This window comes from Pygoscelis adeliae, unplaced genomic scaffold (genome assembly GCF_000699105.1).
Source record: "Pygoscelis adeliae isolate BGI_AS28 unplaced genomic scaffold, ASM69910v1 Scaffold181, whole genome shotgun sequence".
Taxonomy (NCBI): Eukaryota; Metazoa; Chordata; class Aves; order Sphenisciformes; family Spheniscidae; genus Pygoscelis; species Pygoscelis adeliae.
In genome coordinates, this window is record NW_008824360.1 from 3,340,913 (window position 1) to 3,356,464 (window position 15,552).

The 15,552-nt window shown below is 50.3% G+C and overlaps 1 protein-coding gene across 1 annotated transcript; it reads right to left on the minus strand.

Annotated features, from left to right (window-relative positions):
* Positions 1-2,184: 2,184 nt before the first annotated feature.
* Positions 2,185-15,093, minus strand: KANK4 (KN motif and ankyrin repeat domains 4). The gene is made up of 9 exons (XM_009319818.1): positions 15,056-15,093; positions 11,670-13,622; positions 10,597-10,708; positions 8,966-9,196; positions 8,289-8,376; positions 7,560-7,779; positions 5,904-6,046; positions 4,783-4,983; positions 2,185-3,896 (listed from the first exon to the last, which is right to left on the minus strand). The coding sequence occupies exons 1-9, from the start codon at positions 15,069-15,071 to the stop codon at positions 3,795-3,797; spliced, it is 3,066 nt and encodes a 1,021-aa protein (XP_009318093.1). The 5' UTR covers positions 15,072-15,093; the 3' UTR covers positions 2,185-3,794.
* Between the last annotated feature and the right edge of the window lie 459 nt (positions 15,094-15,552).

Sequence of the window (15,552 nt, forward strand, 5' to 3'; positions counted from 1 at the left end):
GTCTGGATATTGTCTTCCAACCCTGGTGCCCCCAGGGAGGCATCGCTCCCCCGCCTTGGCAACTCGCAAGTAGTGGGAGGAACAATTTGAGATCATCTGGTTTTCGGCAAGGAGGGGCGAGGCCGCCAGCTGTTTCCTTTGTGTGTTGTATCTGGCGTGGGTATTGACTCCAAACCATGCGCAGAAAGTGGCTGGCTGGGGTGAGAGGGTCTCATGTGGCTTTGTGGTGAGGTCCAGTGCCAATGAGGTCGGCCGGGGCACAGAGGAGAGCTGGGGGCAAAGCGGGGACAGACACGGCCCCAGGGGGCCAGGGGCTCTGCTGCCCCTGGGTTGCTTCAAAACCAGCGTTTGCCGTGGAGCTGGAGCCTGCCAGCCGTCGATGAGGTCTCCAGGGATGGGGCATAGAATCGTAGAATGGTTTGGGTTGGAAGGGGCCTTTAAAGGTCATCTGCTCTAACCTCCTTGCAATGAGCAGGGACACCTTCAACTAGATCAGGTTGCTCAGAGCCCCGTCCAACCTGACCTTGAACGTTTCCAGGCATCCAGGGTCCCCTTCTCCCCAGGATGGACCTTGGGTGGAGCTTGCTGTTGTTACTCTGGCATATCCCCTTTAGCACCACCATTCCACCTTCCCATCCCCATTCTGCCACTAAAGCACTCGGTGTCCAGCATCCCGCTCAGGCAATCCCAGCATCCCTGGGGATACCCAATGGGCTCACGTGCACGTGGGTCGGGCGACAACGTCTGGGTGGCAGAGAGCTTTCTCTAAAAGTTACCAGTAAACTAGAGAGAAAAACAGAGAATCACTGGAAGTCATCCCGTTTTCAGTCCCGGTGTGGATGCTAAGGGCTACACAGAGTGACATGCTTCTCCTTGACCATGGAGGTGCTTCAGATGAGACTGTCAAGTCCCTGCTCCCCTCCTTGCAGCAAAAGAAAGGTACACACAAGAAATGGCCATAAGGAGAGTGGAAAAATCATGTTCAGCTGAGTTTTCTTGTCATTCTTTCCCTTCATAGCTAATGAGCTCCTAGATGGTGAGCCCGTAACAATCGTTAGATTAATTTCTTTCCTTGCTGCGACTTAATTGTCTCCATTTGTATTGTACAGTGCTTGCACTGGGGATGTATTTTTGCTTGCCTATATTTAGTTTGATCTCTACCACGATATCAAAATGTATAAATTAAGCTCTTGGGTGCTTTGTGGCACTGAGATCCTGCAGATGATTTTCTATCGGTTTTGTGCCATCCGGTACTTCAACAGTGTGATGCTGGGCACTGGGACACGCCGAAGGCAGCGCCGACGGGATCCGTGTGAGCAGAGGAGCCGCTCCAGGGGGTCACCCTGTGGGAGCTGCTCCTCCCGAGGAGACATTTTGAAGGGAAAAGAGGAAATATGAGGCAAAGGAAAGAAAATAAATATTCTGGGGTTGTACGCGTTAACCAGCCTGGGCTGCAGGGACGGGATCGTGAGGGAAAGGGGGACCCAGAGGGAGGCAGGGGGAAGGCAGCAAAGTCCATGCTTCCTTGCTGCAGAGCTGCAGCATGCCCCCAAAATAACATGCCCTGTCCCTGAATCACATGATGGTGAGCTCGATAGCCCAAGGGATCCCGCAGGCAGGAGGAGGCAGGCGCTTCCCAAAGCCACCCTGATCCTTAGCAGAAAATCTCCCACATTTATTATGTTGAAGCCAGAATGTTCCCCTCTCTCTGGGAAGCAGCAAGAGTCAGAGTGAAACTCCTCTCCGCAAGTATGACTCCAGAGCTGGCGGGGGAAAAAAACCTCAGTGAAAATTGTCACAAAATGGTATTATGGCTCTTTTTATTTGCAGCTGGGGCCTGGCGGCAATGCAATGGGTGCTCATGCTGGTGCTGGGTGCTCAGTGCTCAGCACCCAGGAATGCAAGTCAGGGTGATTCCTGCAAAAAAAAAAAAATCCACCTTGCCATGTCTGTGTGGTGACCTGGGGCCTGGGACCTCCCGGGAGGGGTCACTGATCTGAAGAAACACCTCAAAAATGACTGATTTAATGACATGCATTGTATGTGCAGTCACCACAGGCTGAGGGCTTTCCTTCCCCGCTCCTTTGCTTTTAGGGGTCGGTCTGTCTGTCAGAGCATCCCTGCTGCCTCGCGCCAGGAGAGCACCGCAGCGATGGGGACAGGCACGGGAGTAAATGCAGGTAAAGGTTTAACTCGAGTTTATTTATACATAAAGGAGGTAACTGCATTTTGAGTTAAAAAAAAGGCAGATAGATAGACATTCGAGATGATGAATGCTTCTGACTGAAATCATGAAGAAAGGAAAGAAACGAAGCAGACGGCAAATTTCCATGGAAAACAGAGGGCGGGGTCTGTCCTCCCCTCCCCGCAAGGCAGTGGGAGCATTACCGGCATGAGGACAGGGACTCGGCAATGGCTTTGCTGCGTATTGCAAATATGAGGGAAGGGGAAAAGGCAGCTCAAGAGAGACTTCATCATGATGTGAACTGACTTACAAGCAACCAAAGTAGTCTAGGATTAACTTCTGCTTATTAACAAAAAAAGAAAAGTAATTAGCTAACTAGGGAGATTTGCTTTTAGTGATGACAAGTAGCTCTGGGTTTACGGTGGTGTACTACGCACCAGCTCAACTGGCGATGGCATCCAGGTCCACCAAAGCCTACGGAGATACAGCACAGCCTCATGAAATGGCAGTTCCCAGTACACAGCAACTTAATGACAGCGTAAAGATGTTTGGAAAAGTAGGGCCTGAGCCCTGCCTCTCTCTTTGTCAGTGGCAGAGGGATTTAAGAAAAAAAACCCTGCCCTATGTATGATTTGAGGTGATGCTGGACTGACCCTGTGGGTGCCCATGGTGGGGGAGGCCCTGGCACCAGCTGACTCCAGCAGCTAAATCACGGCATGGCTTTACATGGGAGTGGTTTGGGCATCTCAACATTGAGCACGAGGGAAAGCAGAAAGTAGGCTTTTGCCCAAAAGGCATCTATCAGCAGAGTCTCTCCATGGAACTCTTGGACAACATTAACGCATCCTGGGACGGGAATCTGTTGTGATCTTCTCATGCCGTGCTCAGGATAACCTGATCCGCCCTGCTGTGCCCGAGCGTTGCATGTGCTGATGCACGGTGCATGTCAATGGGCTATGCTTCCCTGTTAGCTCAAACTTAATTAGAAAAAAAAAAGAGCCATATGGTAATTCCGAATACAGGCAAAACAATGTCTGTGTGTTTGGGTCTAGTATACTCAAATATTTTCCCAGAGCATTAATTTTTAATTCTTACATCAGACCCACATAAGCAAACATAAATAGGATTTTATACTTTACATAATCCATCCAGCTTGTGTTTGTTGTTACATATACTGAATAATCACTGCCTGCCACTACGTACAGAAGCGCTAATAATAAATATTAGGACACAAACTTACAAGTTAAATGAGATACAGTTAAGTAGTCGATTAAAAGGACAACCATAATGTAAGGTTACAAAAGACTAAGTATTGCTTTTCTAATGTGCTTTTCTCCTTCATTTCGGTCGCTGCCAAATCTATACCGGGAGGAGTGTATAGGAGAGCTTGGAGTCATTTGTGGCAATGTGCATAGATTAGGGGGGTGTAAGCAGGCTTAATGAGGAGAATTAGACACAGGGAACATTTGCAGATAACTGACAGGGTTCATCCCCCTGTACGTATGGAAACCTGCGATATTGGCCCCAGCCGCCAAGGCAGGCAGCGGGGCCGTTACAAGAAGGAGCTGTTTGCTCCCCGCTCCGTGTCCCGGCTTCTTCTTCCACTCGGTCATGCAGAGAGGGATGGGCTCTGCTCGGCGTGGGCTCGCAGGAGCGCTGCGATGTCCCCACGGGCAGCGTGCTGGGCCAGCGACAGGGCCGAGTTACCGCCCTGCGGGGAGGGAGCAGGCGAAGACATTACTGCCCGAATCCCTGCATCTCGCCCCGGCCACCCCCGTAATCCACTCCACTCCATCCTCAACAGCCCCCACTTCTTGGCCCCATCACTGCTAAGGGAGGCTGTTTGCAGTCTGCCTGCTGACAAGTTTTTCTCAGCTCTCCAGCGAGTGCTTGGCCAGGGCAGCTTCGCACCCAGCCATCTACCCCCAAAACCTCCTTCCCTACGGTTCCTCCCTCGTTTAAAATGAGTCACTGTCCTGCAAACCTCCCCGTGGTGTTTTGGGGGTTAACCTCAACCGCATAACATGCATCCTGGCTGTACCATCTCCTGGTCCCTGTGCCGACCCGCATGTCTTAGACAAAATTGTAGTTTAATTAGAAAATAGTTGCATAACTATAAATGCAGCCATGTGGCCCGTTGCCGTGAGCCTGTGCAGGAGGAGGATTTCCACCGGCCAGCCATGCTGCTCCCAGCCCAGCCCCATCCCACGTGTCCCCCCAGAGAGGTGTCCATTGTCAGGGGAGAGTTAATTGCTGCTAATTTCTTGGAGCTGAAGCTCTTCTAATTCCACATGTTGAGGATTTCATCTTCTTTTTTAGGTTTACACCAGGTTGGGCTCTTTCCCCCAGTGCTCCTGCCCAGGCTACGGCTGGGATACAGGATGCTGCACAGCCACCCCATCCACTGCACAACAGGCATCAAAACTGGGGTACTCTCCTAAGAGGTCCCCGATTAGAAAGTGGACGGAAATTGTACTTCTTCACTTAAAAACCACCACTCGGGGATTGCTGCCTGTAAAGCGTGATCCCATGTGAGCCTTCCCTGCCTGGTGGATGTGAGGCTGTGTACAGGATCGAGTGCGGCACCAGAGCCTCACCTTGTCCGTCAGTGCAACCTGGCAGCCGGGCTGGGCCAAGAGGAGCCTGACGATGTCAGCGTTGCCCTGCCGGCAGGCCACCATCAGGGCTGTCGTCCCCTCCTCATCCTGCAGGTTGACATCGGCCTGGCAGGAGAGGAGGGCTCGCACCATGTCGTCCCGCTCGTGGCTGACCCCCAGCATCAGGGCGGTCTGGCCTCCCTGCAACCACACAGTGAAAAGCTGAACACCCTTTAACCACCTATAGTCCTGCCCATTCAGGCTGCTACATATTATAATAATAATGAATGTCATTATTGCATATATATCATAAGATTGCATACTATTACTGCATATTATTGCATATTACTGCATATTATTATTATTAAATAACACCGGGGCTCTTCAGCAGGTATTGCAAGAGATATCTGCTCACTTGCACCACAGCCACGCGGAGGGTCTTTGCAGCAGCATGGCCAAACCGCCCGTCCCCTAGTAGCCTCCAAAGCCAGGTCCCCCTAACCCTCCTGGGCAGTTTAACTTAGGCCTAGACTAACTTTTACAGCTGTTCGGAAGAAGAGCTGCATGAGGGCACTGCCACCTCTGAGACTGAAATGTGTGACTCTGATGAAACGACTGCTCGCCAGCAAACCTGGGGATCCTGTACCCTGGGGCCACCCCGCACCGCTTTTAACTTTTTAGCTCAGAAAAATTGTTTTGCAAAATTTTCAGCCTTCCTTTTGCCTCTTCATTTTACCCAGCTCTCGTGTCCCTTCACAGGGAGCTGTTGGGTGGCCATGCTGCCATTTGGCTGAGGTTGCTTTTCTAACTTTTGGGAAACAGCAACTCCAATCTGATGTCTACGGCTGAGTCTCAGCCTGGCGCTGCACATGCAGTGTAAGGAACTTGAATTATATCCGCCCCGCAACCCGAGACCTCTATGGGGACATGATGATTTCACAGCCTGAATCAGCATCACACAGCGATGGCCGTAAATAGGAGGCTACGAGCTCAGCAGGAGTCACTTTGCAGATGCCTTTGCCAAATAAATGGGCTGGCCACCCTCTGCCCGCAGCCATGGCATGATCCCATGCAGGGCCGCACTCAGTTTTGAAAGAAACAGCAGAACTACGGGGACGCACCTGGGCAGCTCGCAGGTTGACGTCCCCCTCCTTCAGCAGCTTCATCACCACGTCCATGTCCTCGCCCGTCTCGGCAGCTGCCAGCGGGGTGAGCATCACTGCCGTGTAGCCGGCGTGGTTCTGCAGGTCCAGGCGGCACACGCCTGGCGGGCGATGCACCGCACAGGGAAGGATTCAGCCCCACGATGAATCAGATGGAGAGAGACGAGCAAATGGGAAGCAAAAAGGGAATTATAAAACATGCAACATCTTATATTCCCAGAAACAGGAGTTTCCATAATTATACAGGATTGAGATTTATCCGTGTCAAATATCTAGTCTTGTGAGCACAGCATTAAAGGATATTTGGTGCTACGCATTGCTACAGTTAATTACAATTGCTGAGGTCAACTCAATTAACCAAAGACCATAAACAAAAAAAAAAGGGGGGAGGGATAATTAATGCCTTGGGCACATGCCAGTTGTGGCACTGTGGCCTGTTTGCTTCAACTCCTGCAGCAAGGGCGCAGCAGAAAGATGACCGTCACCCAACAGGCAGTGTAAATCCGTCCTGGCCCCATTTCACTCACTTTTCACCTCAAAGAGCCTATTTCCAACTCCACCACAAGGAACGAGCCATGTCTGACAGGCTGGGGCGTGGGTCCAGCCTTGCCCTGGGGACCCGGCTGCCTCAGGCACTCAGCGGCAGGAGGGGACAAACCGTCATGGCTCCCTGCGCATCTGTGGCAACAATTGGGTTATAGATGTGTATGATAATCTGCCATTTCCCTAACATTTAACAGATTGTCTGGCCCATGAGAAAAGGCCAAAGTGCCTTTATTCTTGCTGATCGTGCGTGCATTTTTCCCCCGTACAAGCTCAGCTGAGATTTTCTTTCTTTGCAACATGAGCTGAAAGTTCAGTAGTTTAAAATGGAGTTTTTCTGCAGCGCTGTGAGGTTTGTTATGCTCTCAGGGGTCTGATCCTCCAGCTCTGAGCCATGATGTGGCATTTTCTGCTACAAGAAGCTGGGGGAGCCACCCCATCCCACCTGGACTGGGGCCATGAGAGACACCCCTTGGCCACAGGGACTCTGAGCCCTCTACAAAGTCAGATTGCAAAGCCCTCAAGATGTGTCATTAGTGCTCTAATGAGCCTTAATGTCCCTGAGGAGCCTCAGCTGGGACTCCTGCCCACACCCATGGGACCAGGGCCAAGCCATGGGGGAGGATGCTGTTATTCAGATCAACCATGTCTCCTGGGTGGACCTTGGCCCCATGCTTTTATCTGGGATAGACCTTGGCCCCATGCTTGTATCTTGGGTGGACCTTGACCCTACACTTGTCCCTTGGATGGACCTTGGCCCCACATTTGTCTCTTGGATGGACCTTGGCCCCATGCTTGTCTACTAGATGGCTCCCTCGCATGTAGGTTGTAGTTGGTCCCCAGCCCCATCTCTGTCCCATCTCCTTTTGCTCCTGACTGAACTCCCTAGGACAACCCTGGTCCTCATTCACTGTCTGCCATGTCTGAGACTGTTGACGGATCCGTGTTACCTTGCTCTGCTGGCCATGGTCATCCCCTATGGGATCATGCCCCATTGACAAGAGCGACATAAAGTAACTTTCACACCCATACCCAACAAAAGCCATGGCTGAGCAGAGTGGCTGTTCCTACCTGTGTCTAGCAGGAGCTTTGCAATTGGGAAGTTGGAGTGGGAAACACTGTAGTGAAGAGCCGTGTTGCCATTCCTGTCGGCCAGGTTCACCACCATCGCCAGGAGCTGGGGCTGGATGGCCCCCAACGCCTTGAGATATGCTGCGACTGCCTCCGGGCTGGAGGACTTGTGGCTCGACACCCGGAACCACTCCTGGCAGACGGTGCTCAGGACGTGCCGCTGAAAACACCAAGGTCTCACCATTACTCCTGGGGTAGTCATCCTGCAAACTGGTCGCTGCCCCAGCTCCTCGCCCCATGCCACTTTGTCCTGTGCTCTGGCATCGCCCAGCCGGTATTTAGCTTGTGGTTTTGGGATTACTGCTATAACTTAAGGGGGAAAGGAATTTCCTGTGGTAGCTTGAATGAGTAAGAAGAGAAAGCCATCATCTTCTCCACCCCCCCCCCCCCCCCTTCCAATCAGGAAATAGAATAATTCAAGTAAGTGAGAGTACATCTCAAGGAGGAAAGAAAAAAACACCCCCACCTCCCCCCCCCCCCCCCCCCCCTTTTCCTTTCTTTTTGGCTATTCTAAAACTGACTCAGAGGTCATCTTCTCCCCCTCTCCTCACAAAGCTGTCCACGGCATGGTAGGGCACAGCCTGCAACACGTCGTCAGAATAATCTTATCCATTAAACGTAACAGAGAGCGGGAACCGTGTCTGAAATGGGATTGAAAATTATCTATACCAGATGCTTGTCGCTTGTGGTCCTGATTTCTGAGAGGTGCTTGCTGAGTAGCTGGCAGTCATCAAGGAAATCTTCAGACGGTTTGTATCTAAAGGGAAAATACTTCTGTAAATCCACCATGAGACAGAACTTGCAGGAGGTATTGAAGCAGGAAGGAGAACCTGCAGTTTAGGTCAGAATACATTCAACACTTATTCAAGTGCTTAACTTTATGGACACAAGTTGTCCCATTGACTTGACACAGGTTTTAGGTACAAAGTTAAGCACTTAAATAGCTGTTTAAGTCCAGAGTTCCAGATCTGTATGGTCAACTTCATCTGTTACAAGAAGCCTTAAAGTGTGTGGGAATCTTATTCCTGAATCTGCAAAGAACTTTACTTAGAAACTCTACTTGCGAGGTGAGAAATGAGCTAATTCTAACCAGATATGACTCACTCTGCGTTTTCCACAGTCAAGCATAGCGTCTGAACCAATCCCCATTAGATTCTGTAGTAACTCAAAAAATATTTAGCTCTTTAAAGCCTTTTCCCATGGCTACAGAGGTCAGTGTCTGCATTTCCACCGAGCAGATGAAGCACCGGCCCCAGCCCTGTAGGAGCGACTGAATGCAGTGCCATGTGTCCTGTGGCTGCAGAAACGTGATGGAAAGAGTGATCACTGTCTGGTTTTCTGGTTACCTGTCAGCCTTGTGCTGAGTGCAAGGCACTGCTTCTGCCGATGGCTCCTGCAGGTCCTCGTCCTCACGTCTCCCCTGCAAGGAGGTCCCCGACGAAGCCCCCTCGCTTTCACATCCAGCTTTCGCCTGCATGGGCTCCAAATCATCAGCTCTTCTCTCCATCTCGCTCTCCGCATCCCCATCCGATGGGCTATCTTCGCAACTTGTGTCTTCGCTTGAAGTCGTTTCATAGCTATTTGAGGACACCACATGTTATTCACTCCTTCCCCAACTGCAATCACAGGGGCTGACCAAGACTTATTGAAGACACCCACTGACTCCAATGGGCCTTGGATGAAGCCCAGAGTGATACACAAGTTCAAAGGTTAGAGCCACAGCCAAATTTGGGGTTAGTCTTTTTTTTTGGCTTATTAAGCCAGCAGGAGCGTGATAGAAGCAGTTAATTAGCAGCAGGCAAGGTTACTTCAAGGACTACTTGGTTGGTTTGGAGGAAGGTCCATCGCACAAGCCCCAGCGTGGCCAGGGAAGCGCTGTGTGCCACCTCCCTGCTGGGAGCTGCTGGCACACTGATGGGGAGCCGTGAGAAACACGGACCCTGTGGCAAGGTGGGAAAGGCGGCATGTCGGCAACCTTGAGGACCGCTAGACAAAAACTGTGTTTGCAGCTCCAGCACGGGCCTGAGTCCACCATTCGAGCAGCCCTGCTAGAGAGACCTCTCTGATTGTCCAAAAGTATTAATAACAATAACATCTTCCAGGAGACAGAACGTTTCACTCTGAGGCATCCCAAAACTTTTCTCAAACTAGTTGAGATTCCTCTACTTGCTACAAGTTGTACTCATTTCAGCGACTGTTGGTAGAAGAAGCTCTACACAACAAGAGTAAGTAACCCCTGATGAACCCAACAGCAGTAGCCATCGAGCTGGGAAGTCAGAAGTGTACGTCAGCAGAAACCAGCATCCAAACTTGCACACATAGCTGTTTGCACAGCGAACGGACAGTGAAATGCATCCTGCCCTCTTTGTGCCAGCACACGTACTCCTCGGTAGAAGATGTGCCAGTGCTGCTCTTAGAGATGCATCTACAGCAGACGTTGTATCTAGTTAGCTCAAAAGCCAAAGAGTGTTAGATATTGGATACACGGGGAACTGGGTGTTGGAGCACAACCTAAAATACGGGTCTCCTTCACCCCAAGGTAATTTCTTATTTATTGAAAGAGTCTTTTCTCAGTCCCTGAACCAACTTTTGCTGGCTGTCGCTGGAGTGGAGGCAGGTTAGTGGCAGCGTGCCCACCCAGGCAATGCTGACCTCCTCCAAAACCCACCAAAGTTAGTGGGAATCTTCCCATGGACCCAGCTGGGTTTTGGATGAAGCCCCAAAAGATTGGTGTGCAGAGTGTCAGTCCCCAGGGTGTCCCTCACTGCACTGAAAACACCAACATTTTCTACAGGGTTACTTACAGGTTATCAGTGCTGGATTAAAGAAGGGAGAAAAGAGGCTCCATTTCAAATGGCCTTTTAATCAAGAGGTTTGGAGGGGAAAAGAGGGGAAAAAAAAAAAAGAATGACTTCTTCAGCGATACAGAGGACAACACATGTTAAAAGGCAGTTTTCTCTTCTGAACGGATGCTTACCCACCATTTACCCCAACAAACTGAAGATTCTTTTTGGTCCCATTGCCTCCTGCATGGAAACCATAACCCTTCTTTTTCATGATAGATTTAAGACTTGTGGTTGGAGAGATTTCTAGCAAAATACAAAATAATAGATTAATTAAGCAGATGTGCCATAATTATCAATTATTATTCCCAACCTCTAGCAACAAACTACAAATCATAACCATAAGCATCTTAGTTCATCTTAGGAGATGCCTTTTATGTCTTGCAAAACTACTGATGCACCTGGCCACAATCTGAACCTGCCCTGCCACCTTTAAAATATGGGTCTCAAACATCTCCAAGTGGCTGGGAATATAAAGGAAGTGACTGGGAATTATATACATGTCCTATGAATATAAGTAGGTTTTACTTTTGCAATAATGTTTTCTTTTTTATTTTTTTCAATACTAATGTATTGGAAATCTCCTGTGTAAATCTCCTATAATACTACATGGATGAGTCTTTCCATCGGAGTTTGAATAGTCTCACATGTATTGCTTACAAGTAATAGGTCACTTATCTATTTGCAAGCCCCCCCAACAGTGAACAAGCAGCCTTCGGTTTTGGATTCTTATCTTCATATAAGCTAAAATTATTTTAGATGAACAGCTGTGAGTGGGGACAGGTCTTTTCCCAGCCTAGTTGCTCAGTTAGGTTGAATTGGTTTTGGTTCTGGCGAACTTCATGCTGATTTACCCCAGATGAGCATGAGTCCCATATCCTTGCAAATTGAGGTGTCCAATCCAATTAAGAAAAATGGTTATTTGATGGAATAGCCACAAGCGCGGCCACTTTTGGAAGCTGATCCTGCATGTAACTGAGGCACAGCTTTATCAGGTCCTACATGGTTTTCTTTGCTTTTTTTTATTTAAGATCACATAGCTTATGATATGCAGAGATTTGCCTTTCTCATACATATTTACGAGGGCTATTTCTGACTGACTGATATGAATACCACCAAGCTCCACTGCATCACCCCTGCTCAACACTTGAATAAATGGGAAGAGATTTGGCCCGGACATGTTGAAACCTATGCCAATATTATTTACCCAACTGTTGATAGTGTGTGTTCGAATTCTCCTTATCCACGGGCCCTTGCGTAGAGTAGGCAGACAGCAACGAGTTTAAGGAATTAACTAATTGGTTCTGAATGGAGCTGAGCTTGGAAGCCGGCTGTTTAATAGCGCTCGCTAACTCGGGGTAGCCGTGCTCCAAACACAGCCACTGCTCCTGCAAAAGCTCCTGGATTTTTTTTACATATTGGCCGATGGGGTCAACAGCAGGGAGATCCTCGTGGTCTGGGGGACCTTCCTCTTCCAGCCCATCTCGAGGTTTATCTTCGCCAAAGCCTGCCTTGTTTCCTCCTGTGTTTGAGCCAATTCTTGTTCCTTGATAGCTTCCTGCCGTCACCGCATGAGCAGTGAGACTCCGGGTATCGTAGTTATTCCTGTGATTTTGATTGTCATCGCTGAGGTGCTCATCAATCTTCAATTGGGTGAAGCACGGTGCATGAAGGTCAGCCTCGATGTCAGCTTCACCAGAATGTCGGGGTCCCTCTCCACTGACACCAGTGCAAGAGTCTGCCAGTCCCTGATCTCTCCAAGCACCCAGCTCCATCACCTGCGCGTTCATGTTGTCTGCTCTGCGGACGCTGCATCCTATGGATTTGGTGGACACTGGGATATTTACATTGATGCCTTTATCATGGGCTTGCTTGGCCCCAGTTACCTGCGAGAGGTCAGTGTTCACTGCAGCATCGTAGCACTGCAAAGCCCCGCTGCTCTGCCTGGACGGCAGCTTGGCCTCTTTGGTGTTTTCCCGGCACAGCTTCTCTTCCAGCTGAGCTTTGGAGCTGGCCAGTAACTTAATGCTTTTCTCCTTCTCCTTGATCTCATGATCTTGCTGCTCCAGCACTGCCCTGATCTGCTCAAGCTCTTCCTTCTTCTTGCTCAGCTGCTCCTCCAGAGCAGCAATCTGCTGCTTCAGCGCGGCAACCCGGCCGGGCTCTCCTGCATCACGAGACTGAGGACCACAGCTCTCCTTGTTCTCTCCAGCCCGGACACTCCCCTCCTCAGCTTTCTGCAGCACGTTTGGAGTGATTGCACTTACACTTAACTCCCTTTCCCCAGGGTTCTCCTCTGCGAGCTGGAGGGCACCTGGTGAGGTTGGTATACCCCCGGCCAAGGCGGAGCAACTGCTGGTGTCAGCGGCATCACCCTCCTCGCCTCCGCTCTCCATCACCACCTGCAGCTGCGGCGCCGCGGGATGCTGGCTCTGCCACGGGGCCTGCATCTGCACCAGCCCTGGACTGCCTCCACTCGGATGCTCCTTCTGCCCCAAGGAGACATCTTGCTCCAAGCTCATCTCTCGGGGGAGATTTAACACGATACTGTCGGAGCCAGGTGAACGTGGCACGGGGCAAAACGTGCTTTCGGAGCCGCTCTGGTCATGGTAGGGCTGGGGAGGTGGCTGGAGGGGCAAGGGCAGCCGCCCATCCCCCAGCGGGGGATGGCCAGGCGGCAGCGCATCGGGCAGGCTGGAGGCTCGCAGCAGCTGTGGCCGCCCGCGGAGCTCACCTTCCTGCCGCCCCAGCTCCGCCTGCCGCCACGTCTCCGTCAAAAGGGCTTTTCTCCGGTAACTCGGCTCGTCAGCCATGGGAAGGGGTGCCTCGTTGGGCAGGAGGGGACCGGGGGTCTCCTCAGCCCCCAGCGATGCCTTTCGCTGGGGGAAAGAGCAGGTTGCCGTCCAGCTCTTGCTGGGAGCAGACGTGCATCCACAGGAGCTGTTCTCGGGCAGACTGAAGTTTCGGGGCAGGGTGCTGAATTTCGGCTGCTTGGCTTTCCGGTGGATGTGAACCCTTCTGATGGTGTTCCCTTTCTCGATGTCATCCACGTACTTCAAGAAGTCCAGGTCCAAGTGAAAGCCGTACGGTGTCTCCACGGAGTAGGGGAGGCTGCGGGGCTGCTCCCTCTCCCCATCGGGTTTGGGTGGCTGGCCATTTGCTGAAACAACCCAAAGAAAAGAGATGACTGAATTTTGAAGACAACAAAAAAATCAACAAAAAATATGTTTAGAGCAGGGGAAAAATGTTACTGCTTTTTTCATCTCAGTTTCAGGAAGGCAGGGGGCTGCAGTTCATCATTGCAGAGGCTCGTGGTAAAACTGCGCAGAGATGCAGCAACACGTGCAAAGGTCCGATCCAGTTTTCCGGGGGTGGATCAGGTAATTGTTGCACTGAGGAAGCCGAAAAATTGCTGAAATCACGGCTCTAATTGGCAATTAAGCAAACAGCCGGTTTTGCAGGCAGAGCTACATGTCTGTATAGGTATAAAAAGCTGCCCGATGTATAATAAATCCAGCTCAAAAAACAAAGGTGGAACCAATCTGTGACAATTACATTTTTCAAGGCTTTTGGTTTGGTTTTAACTTTTCAGTGGCGTAAGTAGTGCCGTGCACGCCAAGCGGGAAAATCATTGCATCATTTCATCAGCAAACACCAGGTCACAAATCATTCCTTGAAAATGATGAATACAGCACCGGGCAGAGGCCGGACCCAGACAGCGCCAGCTGGGGCTGCTTTACGCAGCCGCATCCATGCAAAACACGTGCCTCCCAAGGTGACCGGCTGCACAGCACCAAGCATGGCTTTTAATTGAGGAAAATTGTCACGGAATGTGTGACAGTGCTTGCCCACCCAGCCGTCGCAGGCAAACGGCACAGCTCCAGCAGCACAGGCTGAGGCTCCTGGTTTAATACAACTTAATACAGTCAGATCCAGCCTGCAAAAATTCACAGCCCCCAAATTTCAGCCTTGAGGGTCTAAATAGTTAAACCCCTGCATCATTGCTTGTTTTTCTTTATGCGGCAAGTCCCTGAAATCACCGTGGTTTGGGCTGCTTTGCATCTCTGAGCAAACAAGTCATGCTCTATAAGGATGAGGAGGAGCAGCTCGACCAGGAGAAACCAGGTTTCATGGCTGCTCCCTGTCTCCATCCTGGTGCAGCAGCTGTGTGGCGACCGGCAGAATTTGGCACAGCTGTCGGTGCTGCTCGTCACAGAGCACCACCGAGATGCGGTTGCCTTTCTGATGGGAAGCAGCACGTGAAAGTCAGAGGAACGATAGAGGGAAAACGTCATGCAGTGTAATATGGCACAAGAGCAAAGCCTGGCTGGTGGGAGCAGAGGAGATCTGTCCTGCCTGCAAAGGACAGGAGGACAAATACGTGCTGAACTGAGAGCTGTGACCATGTTTTTGCTGTGGTTTAGGAAGTCTGCATAATACATGAACGATGCATTTTTCACCTCCTGGCCCTAGCGCGTATCTATAGAAAACAGGTTATTTACAGTATTTCTGGTAAAGAAATTACTTCAGGGCTTGGCTGTTTTTTTTTTTCAAGAAACAAATGACCAAACAAACATCCCGTGGCCTCCATACCATCTGTCTTCTCCATGGTGTGGTCTAATCGGGCTGTCAGTTAAACATCCTCTGACAAGCTAGGGCAGATGAGTCGCTTCACCCTTGAAAAAAAGAAACAGATACTTCTAATTTTAAAAAAAGCTCAATCATCTGAACTTAATCTCTCCTTAAAGCCTTACACCTCTTCACAGGCCACCCCCCTCTTATTTCCCATGTTCTGCAGCCCGACTGTGTCTGCTGAGCACTTTCAAGCTGTTTAAATCAATAGCTCCTTTTCCAGTGGCCACAACTCATGCTTCATAGACACATACCAGATAGCTGGTTCTTATAAAATATCCCCTGCATTACAGATGGTTTTGACTGCAAACAAGGAAAGACAGGCATATAGGATAATTTCTACTGGGCTTGAGATAGATCACACAAGGACTCTTCATTGACTCCTGTAAACTGGATATATGCAACATAATATAACATCTCTGCAAACAGCGACGGGTATAAACTATACACAGAAATGA